The sequence below is a fragment of the Vombatus ursinus genome, unplaced genomic scaffold (genome assembly GCF_900497805.2).
Source record: "Vombatus ursinus unplaced genomic scaffold, bare-nosed wombat genome assembly UNPS02014791.1, whole genome shotgun sequence".
In the NCBI taxonomy this organism is placed as follows: domain Eukaryota; kingdom Metazoa; phylum Chordata; class Mammalia; order Diprotodontia; family Vombatidae; genus Vombatus; species Vombatus ursinus.
Window position 1 is genome coordinate 63,825,128 of NW_020954569.1, and position 21,788 is coordinate 63,846,915.

A 21,788-nucleotide genomic window follows, 5' to 3' on the forward strand; every position below is an offset into this window, starting at 1 on the left:
TACCCATTAGGGTTTTTGACAGGATGAAATGAAATGGGTGTATAAAACAATTTATAAACTGCAAAGCATGACATAAGCTGTCATTAGTAATTATTACACTCACAATGGGAAAAGAGTGATCAATAACACTTATTAAGTACCTATTATGTTCTAAGCACTAGGCTAAGTGCAGGGATACAAAGGGACAAAAAACAAACAAACAAACAAGCAAAAAAAAAAAAACCAACACCACTCAAAGAGCTTCCTGTCTAATAGGGGAGGCAATACACACCCAACTACATACAAACAAGCTATAAACAGGAGAAAGTAATCAGCAAAGAGAAGGCTCTAGCATTAGGAGGGTTTGGGAAAGGCTTCCTGTAGAAAGAATGATTTTAACTGGGACTTGAAAGGAAGACAGGAGATGAAGATGAGGGGACAGCCAGTGAAAAGCTAGAGTCCGGGGATGGAGGGTCACATTCAAAGACCAGCCAGGATCACAGTACACATGAAGTAATTAGACACCAATATAAGATGCTATACAATTGTGTTATAAGAAGGCAGAGAGTGATATGGGAGAGATCTGTGTAAGCTGGAGTGCTCATGGAAGGAAGGCTTCAGGGATCAGATAGGCTGGATCCTAAAGGATGGGTGTTATTTGGATAGGCAGAGAGAGGTAAGAGAAAAAAAATCACTTGGGCTACATTTGCACACTTAATAGCAGAATTCTGATAGAATTAGACAAGTAGTAACCTGTCTAAAGTGAAGTAGCTAGTAAATATCAGTCTTAGGACTTGAATACCATAGATCCTCTGACTTGCTATCACTATATGAGGATGCTTTTCACCTTAAAAATTCATTCATTCATTCAACAATTTTGGTTTAGGTGATCAGCTCTTATGATTTATGTAGCTACATAATTGGAATGACCTAGATAGACTTCTGACCTTAGAGTCAGGAAAGTCAGCTTCAAATCCTACATGGGCAAGTCCCTTTATAATAATAGCTAGCATTTATAGATCGCTTCAATGTTTGATAAACACATTATATATGTTATTTCATTTGATCCTCACAATAAGCCTATGAGCCAGGTACTATTATTATCACTGTCATTTTGCAGATGAGGAAACTGAGGCTGAGAGGGGTTAGGTGACTTGCCCAGAGATATATATAAATAAGTGTATGATACAGAATATAAACTCTGGCTTCCTGACTCTAAGCCCAGCACTCCATCTACCATGCCACCTAGCTGCCTCTTTTTATCCCAAGCAATTCCCTAGGTGATGGGGTGGTGATCTGTATTGGTGGGGAAAGTTCTTACATTGAGAGTTCTCCTCCCCTGATGAAGTCATAGATCCTTCCTATATTTGGGCATAATTGGAATGATTGGTGATCCTAGCTATCTGCCAAGTCCCACAGTTCTGGCAAACCACAGCTGGTTGATTCTACCTCAGAGCTATCTGCCCCCTGAGACAGAACCTAAGATCAGTCTCACAGACGTGAGACATCTGGTCATTCTATCCCTCAAGTGTATTGAGACCTAGGTACATTTTTAAAAAAGGTCCCCAAAGACTTTTCCCTTATTTGAACCCTCCTACCCTACTTCCATACTTTTCCCTAAAGGATTGTACATGGAGAGGTAGATAACCTCCATCAAAACTTAACTATGCCCTTAATGGAGAGATAACTAACTCCTTGGTCATGAGGTTCATTACTGAAAGTTCATTACTATCTGCCAATCCATAGTGCAGAGTGCTTAGTAACCATATTGTCTTAAGGTTTGTAAAACATTTTCCTGTGAATGTATCATTTAAGTATTATTATCTCCATTTTACAGATGAGAAAACTGAGGCTCAAACTGGGGAAGGAACTTGTCCAAAGTTACACAGCTGGTAAATGGCAGTCTTGGTACTTAAACATAGTAGATCTTTTGACTCAATACTGACTAATCTTTTCACTATATGAGGACGCCGCTCATCCCCAAAATTCATTTATTCATTCCACAAGCATATAAAGTGTCTCCTAGTCATCATGAATTCCATATTAAGTCCTGAGGAGAAAATGGGCTAGTGACAAGAGTTCCTAAGTCTGGACTTTGAGTGAGAAGACCAGCGTCCTGGAGGCCTGCCTCTTACTTTAGTTGTTGTTTCAGTCATTTCCAACTCTTCATGACCCCACTTGGGGTTTTCTCAGCAAAGATGTTGGAGTGGTTTGCCATTTCCTTCTCCAGCATACTTTACAGATGAGGAAACTGAGACAAACAGGGTGAAGTGACTTACCCAGGGTCATACAGCTAGTAAGTATATGAGGCCTCATTTGAACTCAGGTCTTCCTGACTCCAGGCCCAGTGCTCTGTGCACAATGGTGCTACCTACCTGCCCAAACTTTACTACCTCTGATCTTGGGCCCTTTCAGGACCTCAGTTTCCTTATCTCTCATTGAAGTGGGGTTGCAGTAGATCAGAGGTTCTCAACTTGGGTTTCAGATCCATGAACTTGGATGGGACAAAAATTAGACTAACCTTTAGTTTCCTTTGTAATTCAATGTATTTTATTTTGAGCTTTTAAAAACATTATTCTAGTAATGGAATACTATTTGCTATAAGAAATAATGAGCAGGTGGATTTCAGAAAAACCTGGAAAGACTTACATGAACTGATGCTAAGTGAAGTGATCAGAACCAGGAGAACATTGTATACACTAACAGCCACATTGTGTGATGACTGACTGATAGACTTGGCTCTTCTTAGCAATGAAAGGATCTAAGACAATTCCAAAAGACTCATGATGGAAAATGTTATCCACATCCAGAGAAAGAACTACGGAGTCTGAATGTACATGGAAACATACTATTTTCACTTTTTTTTGTTTTTTGTTTTTTCTTTCTTGTGGTTTTCCCCTTTTATTCTGATTCTTCTTTCACAACATGACTAATGTGGAAATATATTGAGGAGGGGGTTGGGGAAGCAGGGAGGGAGAAAAATTTGGAACTCAAAATTTTACAAAAATGAATGTTGAAAACTATCTTTACATGTAATTGGAAAAAACAAAATATTATTAAGGAAAAAAAATTATTCTAAGAAGAGGTCCATAGTTTTCACCAGACCACCAAAGGAAGCTATGACACAAAATAAGATTAAGAACCCCTTACCCAAGATGATGCCTGAACTGCAACAATGTGTCAGATGATGCCCCCTGTGACAATATTAACAGTCTATGATTCCGTGACACAAATATACACAGGGCACGGTCCCTGCAATCAGAGTTTACAATCTCCCGACAACAAAACCAAGTCCTGCCTGGCTCCCCGGCCCTCCTGGACCCCTTACCACCACCAGATGCCTTATTCGTTTCAGACCTTACTTTCAGCTAGCTGTCAACTAATTCTTACTAAGGTGTCAGCAGCTAAGGGATTAAGGTACTACTTCTCCTGAGGGTTGGAGTGTCACTATTTCCACAGATGACTCCAGAAAATTGAAAAGCCATCAAGACTCAAAGGAATGAATCTCTAAGAACAGAATTTCACACATTAGTGAGGTAGAGGGAAAGATATTTAAGGGGGGGGGTGTTTGCCACTCAGTATCTGTCAAATAATGTCACTTAGGTTTCTAACACTTTCACCTAGTCCTAAGGTCAAACCTCAAGATAACTAGGATTCCCACATCTCTGAGCTGAGCCCAGATCTTGACCAGCCATATTTTGGTAGAGAAAGCAAAGAGAAAGGAAATCAGTACAGAGCCCCCATTTTCTATTAGAAAGAACCTCTCCTTTCAGCCCCTGTACCCCAGTGAAAGGAAACTATTCCTGGCCCAAAGCATGACGTGTCATTTCATATCCACTTAAGTGCTCTTGTGGTATTAATAGTCCTTTCCAAATCCAGCATTTCCCCTCCAGCTCAGAACACTTCTGCCCAATTTCAGAGTGAGATGTTGCTATATACATTAGCCTACATAACAGCCTAGCTGCAAATTTATTACTCTTTCCCTGAGCTCACAAAGGCACACACACACACACACACATACCCATATGCAACCTGCAACTGAGCCACTTTGTATTCTTCTCCATGTCTTTTAAAACCCTCTTGAGTCCTGAGCTGGCCAATACTATCCCCATGCTTCACATCAAGATAAAAAATTTCTGTTTCTTTAAAGGATCTTGATGCTCCTGAATAAAGGCACATTGTAGAACCTTGGAGACTCAGCTCCCACTTTGGATAATCACAGGTCATACATAAGCTCTCCAGCTAGGTCCAGTTAATCCAACCCCCACTTACCCCCCATTTTCCAGATGTGGAAATTGAAGTAAAATGACTTGTCAGTCAACAAGCCTCTGTTAAACGCCTACTATTTGTCAGGCCCTATGTTAAGAAAACAAAGAAAGGCAAAGGTCAGTCCCTGCCCTCAAGGGGCTTCCATTTTAATGGTACTGGCTGTGGTATGATGGGAAGTGAGAAGGAGGGGAGAAGACAGAGCTCTCAGTAAATGATTTCAGATTTTTAATTGAAGTATAAGGCCAAGTTCTCAACTGCCATGGATCATAATGAGCCTCAGGTCCTTTTTAATACTGTCAGGCAGAACCAACTACTTAACTGGATTTTGAGCTGGAAGAGGCCTTACAGATCATTTTATCCTCATTTTATACCAAACTAAGATGTAGGGAGGGGAAGTGACTTCTCCAAAACCCTGTAGGTTAGTAAGCAGCAATGCTGCTTTCAACTCCAAATCCAGAGCTCTATACACTACATCAAATTCCTCTACATACACTCCTCTTTTTCATATATAGTTTACAGATTCTAATTTTATTACACTTTTATTTTGCTTTCCTACCTAGTACTTTTGAGTTTGTTTTTTAAAAATTTTATTTATTTATTTATTTGTTTGTTTTTAGTTTTCAACCTTCACTTCTATAAGATTCTGAGTTCTAAATTTTCTCTCCCTCTCTCCCTTCCCCTCCCCAAGATGGTATGCAATCTGATATAGGCTGTACATGTACAATCATATTAAACATATTTCCACATTGTTCATGTTGTAAAGAAGAAGTAGAACCCAAGGGGAAAACCACTAGAAAGAAAAAAAAAAACAAAAAAAGAGAGAGAAAAAAAAAATAGTGTGCTTTGATCTGCATTCAGATACCATAGTTCTTTCTCTGGATGTGGATAGCATTGTCCATCATGAGTCTTTTGGAATTGTCTTAGATCCTTGTATTGTTGAGAGAATTAAATCTATCCAAATTGGTCATCGAGTAATGTTGCTGTTATCGTGCAGAATATTCTCTTGGTTCTGCTCACTTCACTCAGCATCAGTTCATGTAAGTCTTTCCAGGTTTTTCTGAAGTCCACCTGCTCATCATTTCTTATGGAACAATAGCGTTCCATTACAATCATAAACCACAACTTGTTCAGCCACTCCCCAGTTGATGGGCATTCCCTCAATTTCCTATTCTTGGCCACCACAAAAAGAACTACTATAAATATTTTTTGTACATGTGGGTCCTTTTCCCACTTTTATGATCTCTTTGGAATACAGACCTAGAAGTGGTATTGCTGGGTCAAAGGGTATGCACAGTTACCAGTGGTGATAATGGGCATTCTTTTTTCACCCCTGATCTTACCGGAAATGCTTCTAGCTTATCCCTATTACATATAATGCTGGCTGACGGTTTTAGATAGATGCTACTCATCACCAAATACTCCTCTTGCTGCCTCCTTGCCTGGTCCAAGCAGCAATTTCAGTCTCCTGCACCTTTCCAAAATCATGGAGCCTTAGTAATTGCCATGAGTGGACATTATCTAGGAAATAACTCTGAGATAACTGCTTAGGAAAAAACACAGTGTGCTTATTTCCTAGTTAATCTCAAAAGGTAAATCCTGTCTCTGACATATACTGACTGAGCTATGTGACCCTGGGCAAGTCTCAACTTCTCAGGGCTCCAGGCATCTCTGAGACTATATGTTGCAGGGAAAGTGCCAGCCTATTCTAGCAGAGCAAGTTTCCTTACTCAGAAATTTTCAACACTAATGGAATCAGAAGTCCAGCTCCTATTCCTGAGGAACAGAAAAACTCAGCAATAGGACAGGCTGGTGTTCTCATACCTGTTACAAGGGAATTCCACATTGTCACTCTCTGGCTGCCCTTCTTCTCTCACTAACACTCGCTCCAGGTACCAGCCACTGCCCCCTCCTTTGCCATCATGTCCAACTCTGACTCTTTTCACCTTCCTCAGGGTGACTGCTTCAATGGTATACTCATCCGCCTTATCCAAGGAGAAAGAAAACAGGGCAAATTATATTGGAATTATGCCTCTGTGTCCACCTCTAACCTCATTCCCCCAGCCTCTAAAGGAAAATAGCTAGTTCTAATGATTAAGGATAGCCTTACACATAAGGATAATCAGCCACTTACATGGTGTGAGTTGAGGGAAACCAAGAAGGGCTTCTTCCCTCAAAGCATTTCCCCCATTTATCTGTCATAGTACCTAAAATTTCCACCATTAATGTGAGCTACAATATTGTTAGTATTATTATCATTATTATTATTATTTAAGACTTCATTGTGATGTGGAGGGAATCTTGGATTCTTTAAGATGATGCCAGCAGAGCTCAAGTTCTGGCAAGTCCCAGCAAAGCCTCTCAATATCACCCTGGTCAAAGTAACCAAGGGCTAACCTAGCTCCATTCAGAGAGGTCTTGCACTAGGGTGGCCAGAGGGAGATAAACGTTTCTGTTACAGCCACTTTCAAAGATGATGTGTTGAGTCAATAAAGCCTTCAAATTCAAGGACCCAAAACAAGAACATCACAGATCCTTGACGGATCGAAAAAATCATCCACATGAGGCATGTAAAAAAGTTGCCAGTCTGGATCAGTCCTCAGAGAAGTCTTCCACAGGTCTTCCATCACATTCTCATCTCCCACCCACCCCTAGTGAGTGTTCCTTTCCCCTTTGGTATCCTTAAAGAGAAGGGAGAAGGGAGATGGGGAAAGGAGGAGGGAGGTAAGGGTTCTAATTACATAATAAATAGCCCCCATTTCTAAAGCACATTGGGTATTCTCAGTTCTAAAGAGACAAACAGAGTAAATGCCGGTAGTCCATCTTACAGATAAAGTACCTCCTAGGATCCCATCTAAGGTCTTAGATGTAGAGCTGGAAGGGGCTTGAGGGCTGTCTAGTCCAAACCCCCCCCTCACTTTACAGATCAGGAAACTGTGGCCCAGAGATGTTAAATAATTCATCCAGGCCATACAGGGAATAAGTTGTACAGCCAGGATTCAAACTGAGATCACATAATTCTAAATTCAGCATCTTTTACCCAGCTTCCTGTTCTTATGGTGCTTATAATTCTAAAAGCTCTTCAGATCCTCCCAGCCCCTAGTTAGAATATACGGATAGGAAGAAATGTGGGGGGGGGGAGGGCAAATGTCATTTATGGAGTTCTTCAAAATTACATCAAGTAGGCAGACACCTACTCTGCCAGTGAACAAGGCCAGTTCCCTTTCTCTCAAATCCATTTTCCTTTTCAAGTTCAGAAGATGCTGCAATGCTTTCCCGCTCACCTCCCCCTAATTTCTCCTAACAGGAAACAAAAAAGGAAGCATGATACAGTAGAAAGCGAGTGGATTTGTTGCTATAGGACCTGGATTTGAATCCATAGGATGCCACTTACAAGTTGTATGAACTTGAATAAGTGACTTGAATTCCTTGGGCCTCAGTTTCCTCATCTGTAAAATGAGGGAATCAGACTACATGGCCTCTGGAGTCCCTTTCAGCTTTACAACTCTAATCCTAGGCTCCAATGAATTCACACTCTACTGGGGTATACAAGGGGGCTGCTTCCGGTGGGATTTCTTCCTACCCAGGGAATCTGATTCAATCCCTCCTATCTTAGCCAGCAACAAGAATGACATCATTCTAGAAGGCAAGGAGGAAGGGACAGTCTGGCAAGAAGAGAGTAGAGAACATTCTGATACTTACACTGCCTTTTTGACATATATCAGTGTTGTTCCTGCAGATGATGCTAGACAGGGTGCGCTCCCCGGTATCTCCCGCATCACCAAAGAGGCAGATGAAAGCTCGGGCATTTGTCTCTGCTCCTTCAATGTCCCCTGTACACAGGGTCACTCGATACTGGGCCACTGTCAAAGCGAATTATCTTCTTTCTGCTCTGTGGGAAAGTCCTTGCCTTCCCTTCTCAAGAGCCTTTGCCCTAGAGTTCTCCCCACCCCCACCACTCTTCCTTCTCCCGTTCCCTCCACCTCTCCAAACATTCCCTACTTTTCAAGTCCCAACTCAATTCTTACTTCCGCCATGACACCTTCCCTGATCACCTCCAGCCTACATTCACCTTCCCACTTTCTGAGTGCACACAGGACTGATTGGGACTTAATGATTTTTACTCTATGTGATTTTACATAGTTATGTATTTTTTCCATTTGTTTCTCGTATGTTATTCTGTCTTTCCAACCAATTTATAAATTCCTTGTGGAAAAAGAGCCAGTCTTTTGCTGTTCTTATATTCTCCAATGGTATCTGGCACAGGGCTGGGTACATAGTAGGTATGCAATAAAGGTTGAGGAAGAAAGGGAAGGGACAAGAGGGAAGGGGGAAGAGGATGGCAAGAGGGACATGAGATACATTCATTCAATGGGTTGCTGCTATGCTCCAAAGATATTCCTCCCAGTTCTCATTGTTTGGCCTTTCTAAAAAAAGCAAACTGAGCTACAGATGAGGTTGGCATTCGGCACAGCGCTCCCCAGTCCTCTCGGTCACTTCTAAATAAACTGTGAAATAATCCTCGCTAAAGGCACAGAAGTCATCAGCACAAAGAACCGTGTGGGCCCACTGGGAAGATCAGCACAGCATATTGTGTCAAAAGAGCTATTTTAATTTGTTATTGGGGGCTGATTATACCCTCTGACCTGCTCTCTCATGTTGAGATTCCAGGAAACAAATGAGACATCATGAGTCCAATTAACTCCTCCTTAGTAGAGTAGGGGTGGGGTACAGAAAGAAATGGAAAAGTAGTATCCCTGCACCCCCATAAACAACCCCTCTACCTAAGAATCAGTGCATTCAAAGAGAAGTCTGGCTCTCAAGTAGGAGCATTTAGTAGTGACCAACAAAAGACCTGTCAGCAAGCTCGGCAGAAGGAAGGGGTCTGTCCCTGGATGCAGGGATGGTAGGGAGCCCTTCTACATTCACAGAAAATATTTGATTCAAGCTTTTACTGAATTGAGTTTTTCTAGTTAGACCTCACTTTTTTTTTTTCTTTAGTGAGACAACTGGGGCTAAGTGACTTGCCCAGAATCACACAGCTAGGAAGTATTATGTGTCTGAGGCTGGATTTGAACTCAGGTCCTCCTGACTCCAGGGCTGGTGCTCTATCCACTATGCCACCTCGTTGCCCCTAGACCTCACTTTCAACAACCCTGACACAGGAAAATTTCTATCTTTGTACTAAGTCAGTGGGAAGAAATTTCACATTTTGGGATACCTTTAAATAGAAAGACTCCTTTGATTACATATAAATTTCTAACTCTCATTAATTGGAATCATGGGATTTTGAGGGTATGAAAGAACCTGAAGAGGTCATAGAATTCAATATTCCCCTTTTTCTGTTGAAGAAGCTGAGGTTGCATGAAGGGAAATGACTTGTCGAAAGTTGCACAACCAGTTAGTAGCAAGTGTAGACCCAAGATCTCCTATTTTCCAGTTCAGCGCTGCCACCTACACTTGCCAGCTCTATAAAATATTGCCTTTATATAAGAAGTTGGTAGTGGTAGAAGAGATGAGGACAGAGAAATTAAATGTAGACATGTTGAAGAGCCACATGCACTGTGGGAAAGCCCTCACCTTCCCTTCTGTCATAGATGAAGATGATCCAGCATTTCAGAAATGAGAATGGTGTCAACAAGAAAATCAGATTCCATTTATGAAAAAATTCAATTTACATGTAACTTTTCGGGAAGATAGACTCATCGGGGTTGCACAAAGTGAGGAACACCAAAATGTTGGGTTTGACTTTCACTCATCTGGTCAAATGAAGGTCTACTGTGGCCAAATGGAACAGGATCTGGCACAAATGTAAACATTCAAGTAATAAAAAACATCAATTGACTTTTGCTTTTATAGTCACCCTCATGCACAGACAGATTAAGTGGTCAGCTGCATGGTGATTTGAGGGGGTGCCCCGCATTGCCCAGAACCAGTTTCCTCAGCAAGGTGTCACAGTGCCAGAAATCTCATCATTCTTCCTATCCCTTGAGATTAAGTATTATCTTTTCTAAGTTCTTTTTAAAAAACAAATAACCTTGGAAAGGAGGCAGTACCTTACCACGTTACTGACCAGAGAGATTCTAAACACCAAAAATCTCTTGGTTGCCAGGTAAGGAGAGAGGAAGGGGATGCTGAAAGTCTGGGAAGGTGGAAGGGAGGAAGTGTAGGTGCTCAAAGCAACCTTGGCCACAGTTTTGTAGAGGACCATCTCTGCTCTTTTACCTGTAGTGAACAGGGAATCAACCCCCTTGGCCATACACACATTCTAAACATGAACAAGGAAGGATCTTTGTTCAAGTGGTCTAAGTTCCAGCTGCTCAGAAGTTCTCAAAGAGCACGGAGTTCTTCTTATTGGGATCCCATATGGATCCCTAGCACCTTTGGCCAAAGCTACGCCCTGACAAGGATACTGCAGACGGTGAAAGATAATTACATTGACAGGCTTTACCAGGAAAAGATTTTAAACAGATGGGTAAGTACCAGAGCCTCTTATTTGTCCTTTAATTAAAAAAATTACAGTGCAGTCTGCTTAACAAGCGCCTGCAATATCTAATATTCAAATCTGATGGTCTTTTGCCTACTTGTCTATGGGGAGTAATCATTTCTGCTGGGCAAGCAATGAAGAATGCTGCTTTCATTTATTTTACTATCTGGGTGGCTCCTGGGGGAAAGGAAGGGTGAAAATAAACTGTGAGCTGGTAAATAATTTCTCTGTGTTTTAAAGCCTGTGTTAATCAATGCAATCACTCCTGAAAGCCCTCCAGCATACAGCATACATATGCATATATGCATATGTTCATATATATACATAAATACATACATACATACATATATGGTTGTAATTCAAAGAAGCATAGATTTGGAGCTAGATAGGACCACAGCAGCCATCTTGCCCAACCCTCTCATTTTACAGATGAGGAATGGAAAGGGTATGTGTTAGGGGAAGGATTTGAACCCAGGTCTTACTGACCCAGAGACCAGTTCTCTATCATTACACTATGTTGTCTCTTATACTGTTATACTCATACCTCATTTTAAGTGAACTAGATCGCTGCAATTTGAATCTGCAGAATGAATTGACGATAGAATACTGATTCATTTTACATAATTCCAAGTTTCAAACTTAAGGAATGTTTAATCTATCTTCTCTTGTGTGTTATATAGGGTCATTAGGTGGATAAAGTGATTGCAGCCAAGTTCTGTAAGCTGTCATAAATAACCAGACAAAGAGAGAAAGAATAGCTGAGTTCTGGGAACTATGAATGTGTAGTTAAGTATTTGCCTAGCAGGGGAGAAATCCCTCTGTTCCAAACAGGGAAGCCACAGAGGCCAATTAATCTGGAGTTGCTCCAAAATAGACAAAGAACCCCCAGCAGACATGCAGACCTACTCGTGTACCTCAAAACCCAGCATAACTTGGCCAGATCTTAGTCCCTTCCTAGACAAAAGTGTTAACTTCAATCTATTGAGGAATATTTTTCAAATAAAAATGCATCTTTGATTTTAAAAGAGAGGACAATGAACAAATGAGGTTTGTTTCACAGAATTTTAGCCATTTTTGCTGGAATGCAATCTATCTTGTGAAATAACACATATCCACAAGGTCAATTCTTGACTATCTGCACCAATGGAGAGTGTTGTAGTCTGGAATTTTCCAACTGATTTGTCTCTGTCTCCTTCTGCCACATCTTTCGCTCCTGCCTAGTCTCCTCATCTTCCACACTGCACTGTCTTTTTACTGGGTACCTCCCCCAAGTGTGACATCTTCTACATCTGGAACCTTCTAGTATAGAAGCTTCCAGAAGCTTAATTGATTGGTCCATTTTTGCCTGTGACCTCAGGGGTAGGAAACCAAAGAAACATGCCTAAGTAGGCTCCCACCCTTCTTTATAAAGTCCCTGCACCGCCATGATTGCTGAGATGACCTCAGGCATGGTATGAAGATGGACCCAGGAATCCTACTGAGAGTTTGATACAAGGATGCATCATGCCCTGGAAGCAGCCTCTCACCAGACCATGACAAGCTCCTCCTCGGCTACTGCTAGAATCTGATATCATTGTGCCTCAAGCTTCTCTTGAGACATCTCTGATGGCATTCCTTCCCCACACTTTGTCAGAGTCCATTCTAGCCCCAGTGTGCATGGGAGATAGACTCCCATAGATTATCCAGTCTCAGGGTAGGTAAGGTTGGCTGCTGCCCCATTACAGGACCTGGATGCCGTCCCTTTCTACCCATGCCTCCTCCTTTGGGTTCCCTTGAGTTTCCCTAGTTAAACTTTGTACACTTCCCTTAAATATGTGAAATCTAATTCTTCTGTGAAGCCTCTTGAGCACCAGACCCCAAGAGAGGGGTAGCAGTTATATGAACAATGCAGAGTATTACCTAATTCAAAAATTCCTTATTTTCGACTTTGAAATACATTATAACATCATCCCCCTCCCCACAGATTCACCTTCTAATTACATCTCATTTAATATAACATTCCATAACATTTCAATCCCCCTAGGATTAAAAAGTAGATATGAAATCAGATTATTATTCATAGATTTAGAGATGGAAAGTGCTTAGAGGTCATCTAGGTCAGCCTGATTATTTTACAGATGAGAAAACTAGAAAACTGGGGCCCAGAACGGCTAAGTAACCTACTCAAAGTCACATAGGTAGTGACCAAGGTGAGATTCAAACTCAGGTCCTCTCCACTCCAAATTGAGTGCCTCTTTCTATATAGCATAATGCCTCTCCTAAATAGAGAAACTTCAAGTTGGTAACTGGGCTTTGCCCAAGGGAGTATTTTCTTTGATTCTGTTGGGTTTTTTTTGGGGGGGGGGGGGGGTGGAGGGCAGGTCATATGTACAGTTATCCCTTCCATTTTCCCCATTGCAGTTTCTATATATCACAGGTAGGCATAAGAAATTAAATGGGAATTTGGGGGGAGTTTCGCAGAAGCCACAGATAACACCCCCAAAGGTCATCAGATGACACAGAAAAAGTTTAGAGACTCAGAAATGCATAAATACATGTATAGTCTTATACAATGTAGCCTAGGACTAAATATTTAACCCAAATTTTACAATAAAGTACTATAAACACCCCATAAGAGAAAAAGAAAAAGAAAAAAAATTCAGACTTCTTCTCTGATATGAAGGAGGGCCAAAAAATTTTACATGGATTTTCCAGATCATGGGGATACTACACCCCCTAACCCACATGATGTGGAAGGATAACTATAGCTTTTGTTTTGCTTCTCTCTCTCCTATTTGATGAGGAAACCTTAAGGCTAAGGACCTTCTATTTTCTTCATTCTTAATTTCTCATAGGCTTTACCCCAGAGCTGGCCCTATATATAGACGGAGTAGGTAATAGCCTTTGTGGGTACTGGAGAGCTCCTCCAAGTAGGTGCCGCACTATCTTCTCACAGTGAATTAAATCTTCACAATGATAATCATGCCTTTGAGTGATGGCAATAGAAAGGGAGCAATAATCGGGAAGGCCGGGCTGACTTCAAAGCTGTGCGGATCTGAGCCTGCCCTGCCCCAGGAGAAAGAAAGAAAGAACCACATGGACGTGGTCATAGGAGAGGGAATGTCAGAGAGGCCCCAGTGGTCACACCCAGGGCAGCTATAATCAGCTGATTGATAACCCCACACACATAGCCGAGTGTGAGCCCTATTAATAATTAGCAAAGGCCAGTGATAATTAGGAAAAGGTGAAGGCACATGGTATCCATTCGGAGTCAACCCTAGCACATCACAGAGGGACTCAGATGATCACGGACACAATGTAGGAGCATAAGCTTCCACATGCCACTCTTCTGAGGGGGCCAGTGCTGTGGCTAAGTGGAATGACTGCTGAATTCAGGAAGGCCAGGGTTCAGGTCCTATCTCTGACACAAGCTGGGTGATCATGGGCAAGTCACTCAATGAGCTGCAGAGTTTTGTTTTTTTCTTCTATAAAATGTGGGTATTGGACTAGATACCTTCTGAAGTCTCTTTTAGTTCTAAATCTGTGATCCTATGCCGGTGACCAGCGGGTGACCTGGACCAAGACGGCATCGCTCAGCTCCTAAGGGATCTTTTTTGGGGTGGGATAGGTGGGAGGATGAGCAAATTTCTACTAATACAATAAAAGGGGAAAATTACCGTTGGGTCCAGAACTATAAATTTTAGGAGGGCTCATCCCTTAATTTCATAATAAAGGAAACTAAAGCCTAACAAGGTAAAGACATTTGCCTGAAGCTACCCAGGTAGTTAGTGGCAGAACCAGGATTTGAATCCTGGTCCTTTGATTTCAGTTTTAGAATTTTATTAAAATATGAGGTATTTTGTGAAATAGTAAAGTACTATCTAAATGTATGGTCTTATTCTTATTTTTAAATCTAGGGACATTCTGAGGAAGCCTAGATCTGTCTAGCTAGAACTTCTCATGTGCCCTAGAACCTCACCCTACCCCCAAATAGCATGCTCCTCCAGACTGCTTTGGTTTTCCTGGCCCACAAACATTACAGCATTTAGAGATAGGGACTTGGGGTACAGAGAGATTAGGTTTACAGACTCTTGACTGTACCCCTCAATGGTGCTCTGGGTCAGACCTACTCCTTAGAGGTAAACAAAGAATTTTCTACCCTCCTCTCAGCAAGGTCCATTCTACCCTAGAACCTGGGATCAGCACTCACTTCCCATTATCCTCCGCACTGTCGGGCCCTCTGCAGTAAGCTCCCTGACCGTCTCATAGTCATCCTCGTTGACATCCAGCCAGCGGTTACAGTTGAAGTTATACTTGTCCTTCGTTAGGGAATTCAACAGCGTCATCTGGAAAGATGCCATGGACCAGACTAGGTGAAGCAGCGTCAAACATGGCCTAGCACCCCTTCTGCTGTCCTAACACAGACAGGTTGAATTTGGTCTTAGAGACTACCCCTCTAAGGAGGCTGTAGGGATAGTCTCGGGAGAAGGGCAGGGAGTAGTGACTATCCTGCCCCATCCCCCTCAGAGGCTTGTAGTATTCTGGAGACAAGGATGGAGCACCTGTGGTCTCACCTCACAGAGGTCATTCCTCCCTCCTCCTCTCTGTGAGTCCTATGCCTTCTATCCTGATACATGCTGACCTCAATGACCATCTAGCCCTCCTCCCCACTACTGGGGCTACAGATGAATATCTGGCAAACCTTTGTGGTGGAATTGCTAAAAGGGAAACAGTCTGAATCCTCGTTTTTTCCTGCCTTTTTCCCCACCAATGATGATAGAAATTAAAGGACAAGATTCCACTTCTCACCTTTACTAGATGCCATCCAGAACCAGGAATCTTACTGTCATGCCAAACTCTGATCTTATAAAATCTCCCGAGATCTGGGATTTCAAGCTGTATGAAAAAGATCAAAGTCCCTTGAGAGGATAAAACAATGACAAAAAGCCCTGTCTCTGATGTAAAGATGATGCTCTTTACTCCCTTCTCTCCTCTGACACTGCCACCACTCAGGGGCAGGCCCTCATCACCTTGCTCCTGCACTGTTGAAGGGCCTGTCTGTGGGACTGCCTGCCTCAAGTCTCCCTCCCACCCCAGTCCATTTCCCACTCAGCTGCTAGAGTGATTTTCCTAAAGCCTAGGACCAATCCTGTTAGCATCCTACTAAATAAACTCCAATGGCTCCCTATCACCTCCAGGGTAAAATACAAAATTCTCCATTTTGCATTCAAAGCCCTTCATAACCAGCCCCACTCCTACTTTCTCATTTTTCTTACACCTTACTCCTTACTCCATACTAGGGACACTGGCTTCTAGGCTTCTACTCTATGTCTCTGCTCAGGGCAGTTTCTTGGACTGTCTCCCATTTCTGGAATATTCTTCCTCCTCATTACCACTTCCTGGCTACCGTGGCCTCCTTTGAGTATCAGCAAAAATTATACCCTCTACAGGAAGCTTTTCTCAATTCACCTTCAGATCCTAGTACCTTCCTTCTCTTCATTATTTCTTATTTATCCTGTGTATAGATTGTTTGTACATAGTTGTTGTATCCCCCATTAGACTGTGAACACCTCAAGGACAGGAACTATCTTTTGCCTTTTTTTTTTTTGTATCCCCAGCTTAGCACAGTACCTAGCACACAGTAGGTACTTAATAAATACTTGACTGACTCACCCACTGTCAACAGACCATATATTTTGAGTCCATTCAATTCATTGAACATCTAAGTGTCTATGGTAGAGAAGTAGAGTAACAGAGAGCTGGCCCTGAAGTCAGGAAGATCTGATTTCAGATTCTACCTTTGACACAGAACTGGCTGTGAGACCCTGGGCAAGTCACTTAACTCTCCATGCCCCAAGCTTCTTTCCCTCCCAGCCGTGCTTTGGAAGTCTCCAGATTTCACCACCACTCCTCCTCATTAATGTACCTTTTTTCTCCCCAACCCTGCTCTTCAGCTCTCTATGTGTTGTCCTCCTTAGAACATAAGTTTCTCAGTTTAGGGACACTCTTTTTTTGCGTGCTTGTTTGCATCTTCTGCAATAAGCTTAGTGCCTGGCACACAGTAAATGCTTGTTGTCTATTGCTGTTAGGCAACTCTCTCTACAACAAAAAATGTTGCAAAGAAGGTGAATTGATTACATTGGTAGAGGAGTTTATTAACTTGGATGTCCTTGATTCAGAATACTAGACACACAAGAAGAATTAGAGCATTTTTTTGAATAGGAAGGGACCTTCTAACCTTAATTCCAACTCCTTCATTCATTAATTCACTCAGCCAATATTTGTTCTGTGCTTGCTACATTGAGAGCACTGTGCTAGGCATGGGAGGAAATAAAAAAAAGTTGAATAAAACACAATCTCTGCCCTCATGGAGCTTAGGGATGGAGCTTGTGCACAAATTAATCAAGTGCACCATGAAATTCAAGGGAAGAAAGATTATTACTCATTTGGGGCATCAAAAAAAGCATCATGCAGAAGGCACGTTTCAGCCAGGCTCTGAGGTTCAGAGATGAACCATCTAGGTGAACAGAGGGCTTTCTAGTTCAAGGCCTTGGTTTAATGATGACCTAGAAAATCTCTGTGGTGAATTATCAAAGGAACAATCTAAGTGTGGCTGACGTCTAATGGCACTGACCTGAAAGTGTTTACCTGTGAGCATTTTGCAAGGGTTTTATACTCACTGGCTTATAAACATTTCTAAGCTTGGTTGCATGTTATAGCCAACCCCCTTGGCCTGATCTGATGCCTCATTTGAGAGTCATTTTATCTAATCATCAAAATAGGGCCTCAAATTAGGAAATCCTTTGTTAGCCTCCTGTAAGTTAAGAACAGATAGATAGTTCTAGTAAAAAGTATTCTTAAAAATTCTATTTTTAAAAAAATGTCAAATTCAGACTTTAATTTAGATCCTTCTTGCTTAAAAAAAATCCAAATGAGAAAGGCTTTAGGTCAATATTAGACAAGATCCCTGTCCTGGACACACGGATAAGCACTACTACTCATCAACCCCAGAAGGCCAAGGTTTTCTGAACCCATCATGTCATCAATGTTTCTGAACCCTCTGACTCAGTGGTGTCAAACTCAAATAAAAAGAGGGTCACTATACCTTACAAAATTCAGCTACATATTGACTTAGAAAACCGCAAACTAACATCATTTATGTTTTATTATATTTTAATTTATTTTGCCAAATGTTTCCCAATTACAATTTAATCTGTTGTGGGCCTCCCAGCCTGCTGCCATATGATCAATTCCTCTAGTCCATTTCATTGTGGTGCTATAATTCCCTGAACTAATTACCTTTTTTTTTTTCTTAAGCTCCCATCTGGTCAGTTTAATCCAGATAGAAACACTAGAGGGTATTTAAATTCCATCCCTGTTCTATTCAGTGAACTGTATATAATGTAATATTATTCCTTATTGGGATCTACAATCTATCTCCTACCCTGTCTCCTTATTGCCTCTAGGATAAAATGCAAAGCCCTTCAGAATGGCATTTAAATTCTACCACAGTCTGGCTCTAATTTTTCTAGTCAGCCTGTTCTCCTTGCTGTTCCCAGAATTCAGCCCTCATCTCCTACCTCTGTGTGTCTGCACAGGCTGTGAACTGTGCCTGGAATGTACTCACTCCTCACCTCCCCTTCTTAGAATCCTTACCTTTCTTCTAGGTTCAATCCAGTTACCACCTCCTATAGGAAGTTCTTCCTGATTCTTCTAGTTTTTAGTGTTTTCTTTCTCCTCAAATTACCTCATATCTTTTTATTTCTCTATGGGCTGTATACTCCAGTAAAATGTAAACTCCTTGAGGGAAGGGAATTTTTTTTCTTTGCATTCTCAGTACCTTATACATGGTTGATGAATTGAAATGAAAAATTTTTTAAAAAGAAAAATCCAATATTCACCTAATCTTAGCTTTTATAAAAAAAATTCTCTATGATGCCCACTGAAATACCTCTTCCCTCTTTCCCCACACTCATTGCTCCTACCCTGAATTTGTCAATTTTGCCAGGTTTAAAGCCCTGTGGACCTGGGTTCAGACGAATTTGATCAGTTCTCCCTTTCTGTCCATAAAGCTGGATAAACACGGGAACATTACAGGCAGCTTTCTTCAGGTCATTTGTCCAGACCCAGAGAGACCAGGCAAGTTCTTAAAATAGAACAAAACCGTAACAAAAACAAGTCAATTATTCTGTAATTTTATTACAGTGAAATACACATATATACACACATACACACATATATATATATATTTAAACTAAACTATTACAAATGAAAGAAAGAAGATAAGATCAATACTACTTGAGATCAAGGGACAAGAAGTTTTATATATATACATATGCATAAATATTGTATAGGGGGTGGGTATGTATATATATGTATGTATATATGTATATATATGCATCTTATATATGTGTATATATCTACCTATCTATATACATATATATTTAAACCAAACTCTTACAAATGGGGGAAAAAGAAAAGATCAAGACTACTTGAGACCAAGACAAGATGTACGGCGATGAGACTGCTATAACAACAACAACAAAAGATCAGCTATACCAAAATTCAAACAGATAAGACAGATAAATTAGGGAGTGACAACTTGTTTACAAAAGAATTCTTTGATCTATAATAAGATTCGTCTCAAAGTTCCTCCAAATAACCAGAGTTCTCCTAGAGCATTTAAAATAGGATGACTTATAAAAATGTGATTTATCTATGCTGCTTTGAACAACTCAGTTGCCTTCAAGGACATTACAAGTAAATGGTCTGTTAATTTTTGCAGCAGGGCTAGATGGGTTGTGGATTTCTTATTGGTCTCTGCTCTGGAGAGCTGGGGGCCCAAACCTAGGAAAGAACATATCCTAGGCAGTCTATTGGGAAGTCTATGTCCCTGTTCCCCCACCCTCAACCCCACCTCTGCCCACTCTGTTCTCTAATAAAGAAGAGCGCAACAGAAGTAGCTTGGGTCCCTGAAAGGTCTGTCTGGAATCCTGAGACTCCTCTAGTCTGACTTCAACACATACTCTTGAGTCTTTTCTTCCGCAGGGACACCACCTCATAGAGCTGCCGTTCAATCAGCCCATCGCCTTCCTTTTCATCCAGCCAGTTTTTGCAAGGGAAAGTCTGTTGTATGCCGGTGAAAGGACACAAAATCACCACCTGAGGAAAACAGACCAAGATCCATTTCCAGCATTCCTTCATAGGACAGCCTGCTTCCACAGCAGATGAGAAGGATAGAGAGGGGGAAAGGAGAAGGAGATGGAGGAGGAGGAGGAGGAGGAGGAGGAGGAGAGAGAACAAGACAGAGACAGAGAGAGAGAGGAAGAGGAGGAGGGAGGAGAGAAGTAAAGAGAGGGAGAAGAAGAAAAAGGTAGAAGAGAGAGGGAGAGAGAAAAGGAGAGAGAGGAGAGAGAAAAGGAAAGGGAGAGAAGAAAGAAGAGGAGAAGAAAAGGAAAGAGAAAGAGGAGCACACTGGACTTTGAGTCAGAAGACCTGGGTTTAAATGCCAACTGTGCCATATTGGGCATGTTATTTCCCTTCTCTGGGCCTCAGTTTATTCACCTGTCAAATGAGGACATTGGACTGGGAGACACAGTGGGTAGAGGGTTGGATGGGAATCAGGAAGACCAGAATCCTCAGGCACTTACTAGATACGTGATCCTGGGTAAATCACTTAACCTTTCTTAACCTCAGTTTCCTTTTCTGTAAAATGAGTAGGTTTACTCAGTGGTCTTTAAGGTGTCTTCCAGATCTAAATCAATGATCCTATCCTATAGCTCAATCACTTCTGAGGTCTCACAGTCTGTGATTATGAGCCCAGTTTTCTTTCAGTGACCATTGTGTTAGAAAATCTCAGGATTTCAACCTACTTATCCAATGAATAAGATTTTCTCTTCTACCCTTTTACCCACAGAAGACATCCCTTGCTTTTTCAAAGTTTGACTCCAATCCACCATCCTAGATCCCCTGACCAACTTCCTTTCTCAAAACCTTTAAATATTGTCCTTGTTGTTGCTGCTGTTTTCTGTGTAGCCAGTTATCTCAACAGAAAACCAACTGACCAGAACATTCAAGTGAGAAGACTTTTTTAGGAGGCCAATCACAGTAAAACCAGTTACATCAGGAATTTAATCTTAAAATTAGCTTTTTTAACAAGTGGAAAAGGAGAAGGGAAACAGGAAGGTACTGGATACATGGGAAGAATAATGGTGAAAGGAAGGGAGGTATGACATGGCGAGATGGAGGGTCACTGTCTCCCATGGTCCTTGGGATAGACCTGAATACAAAGTACGTGTTCAATAAATATTTCTTGAATGACAAACTCATTGATTTCATGTTCTGTGCCACGCACTAGACAGTCAGAAAATATTCTCTGAGAACTCAGTGAATCTATGACTATGTTAGAGTCTCTGTACAAGAATGGCCCCAGTCCCTCAAGGAATTTTCAATCCAACAGGATATATGACAGGCATATATATAACCAATAGGTGACAGTGATAACCAAAGTTTGCTGAAGGAAAAGGGTTAACCACTCATGTATTGGTGATGGTGTAGGAGGAATCAGGGTAAGCTCCCCAAGACAGGAATCCCTCACCTTCTCACAGTACCAGCCTCTGTTGACGCCTACGTTGCCATGCCCAATGGATACTCGGCTCAGGGGGCTGAGCAAGACAGCCAGCTCAATGTTGAAGATGTCCGTCCGATTTCTGTCAAATACTCCTCCTTCCAGGAAGATTTTCCCACTATTCTTATTTCCTCTGGCTCCATACATGACGAGAAAAATCTTGGACTTGGTCCCAGCCCCCCGGACATCCCCTGTTATGACTGTAACGATGTATGAGATAGCTGGTGGTATCAAAACAGAACCAGCAAGAGAAGGGAAGTTAATTAAGGTGGGGTTAGAATATATCAGAACACATCCTACCCCCCAGGTTTCTCTCATGATTCCAACTGCCCATCATGTCTTCCTCTCTACCACATTCTCTATCTCCCCTTCTTCTCTGTCCTGGTTTCCTTGTTTCTTTTATGTCCTCATTTTTAGCTCACGTCTTCCTGTTGGCCACATATTCATCCC

General features: G+C 41.6%; 1 protein-coding gene across 2 annotated transcripts in view; it reads right to left on the reverse strand.

Annotated features, from left to right (window-relative positions):
- The window catches only part of LOXHD1 (lipoxygenase homology domains 1), a 272,249-nt gene that overhangs the window by 146,764 nt on the left and 103,697 nt on the right, over nt 1-21,788 (reverse strand). For both annotated transcript variants that reach the window (XM_027869011.1, XM_027869010.1), the window contains exons 8-14: nt 21,309-21,559; nt 19,738-19,873; nt 18,697-18,857; nt 15,521-15,607; nt 14,922-15,057; nt 7,948-8,108; nt 6,070-6,230 (exon numbers count right to left, since the gene is read on the reverse strand). In XM_027869011.1, the coding sequence (XP_027724812.1) occupies nt 6,070-6,230; nt 7,948-8,108; nt 14,922-15,057; nt 15,521-15,607; nt 18,697-18,857; nt 19,738-19,873; nt 21,309-21,559 (1,093 nt within the window). The remainder of the gene's footprint in view (nt 1-6,069; nt 6,231-7,947; nt 8,109-14,921; nt 15,058-15,520; nt 15,608-18,696; nt 18,858-19,737; nt 19,874-21,308; nt 21,560-21,788) is intronic.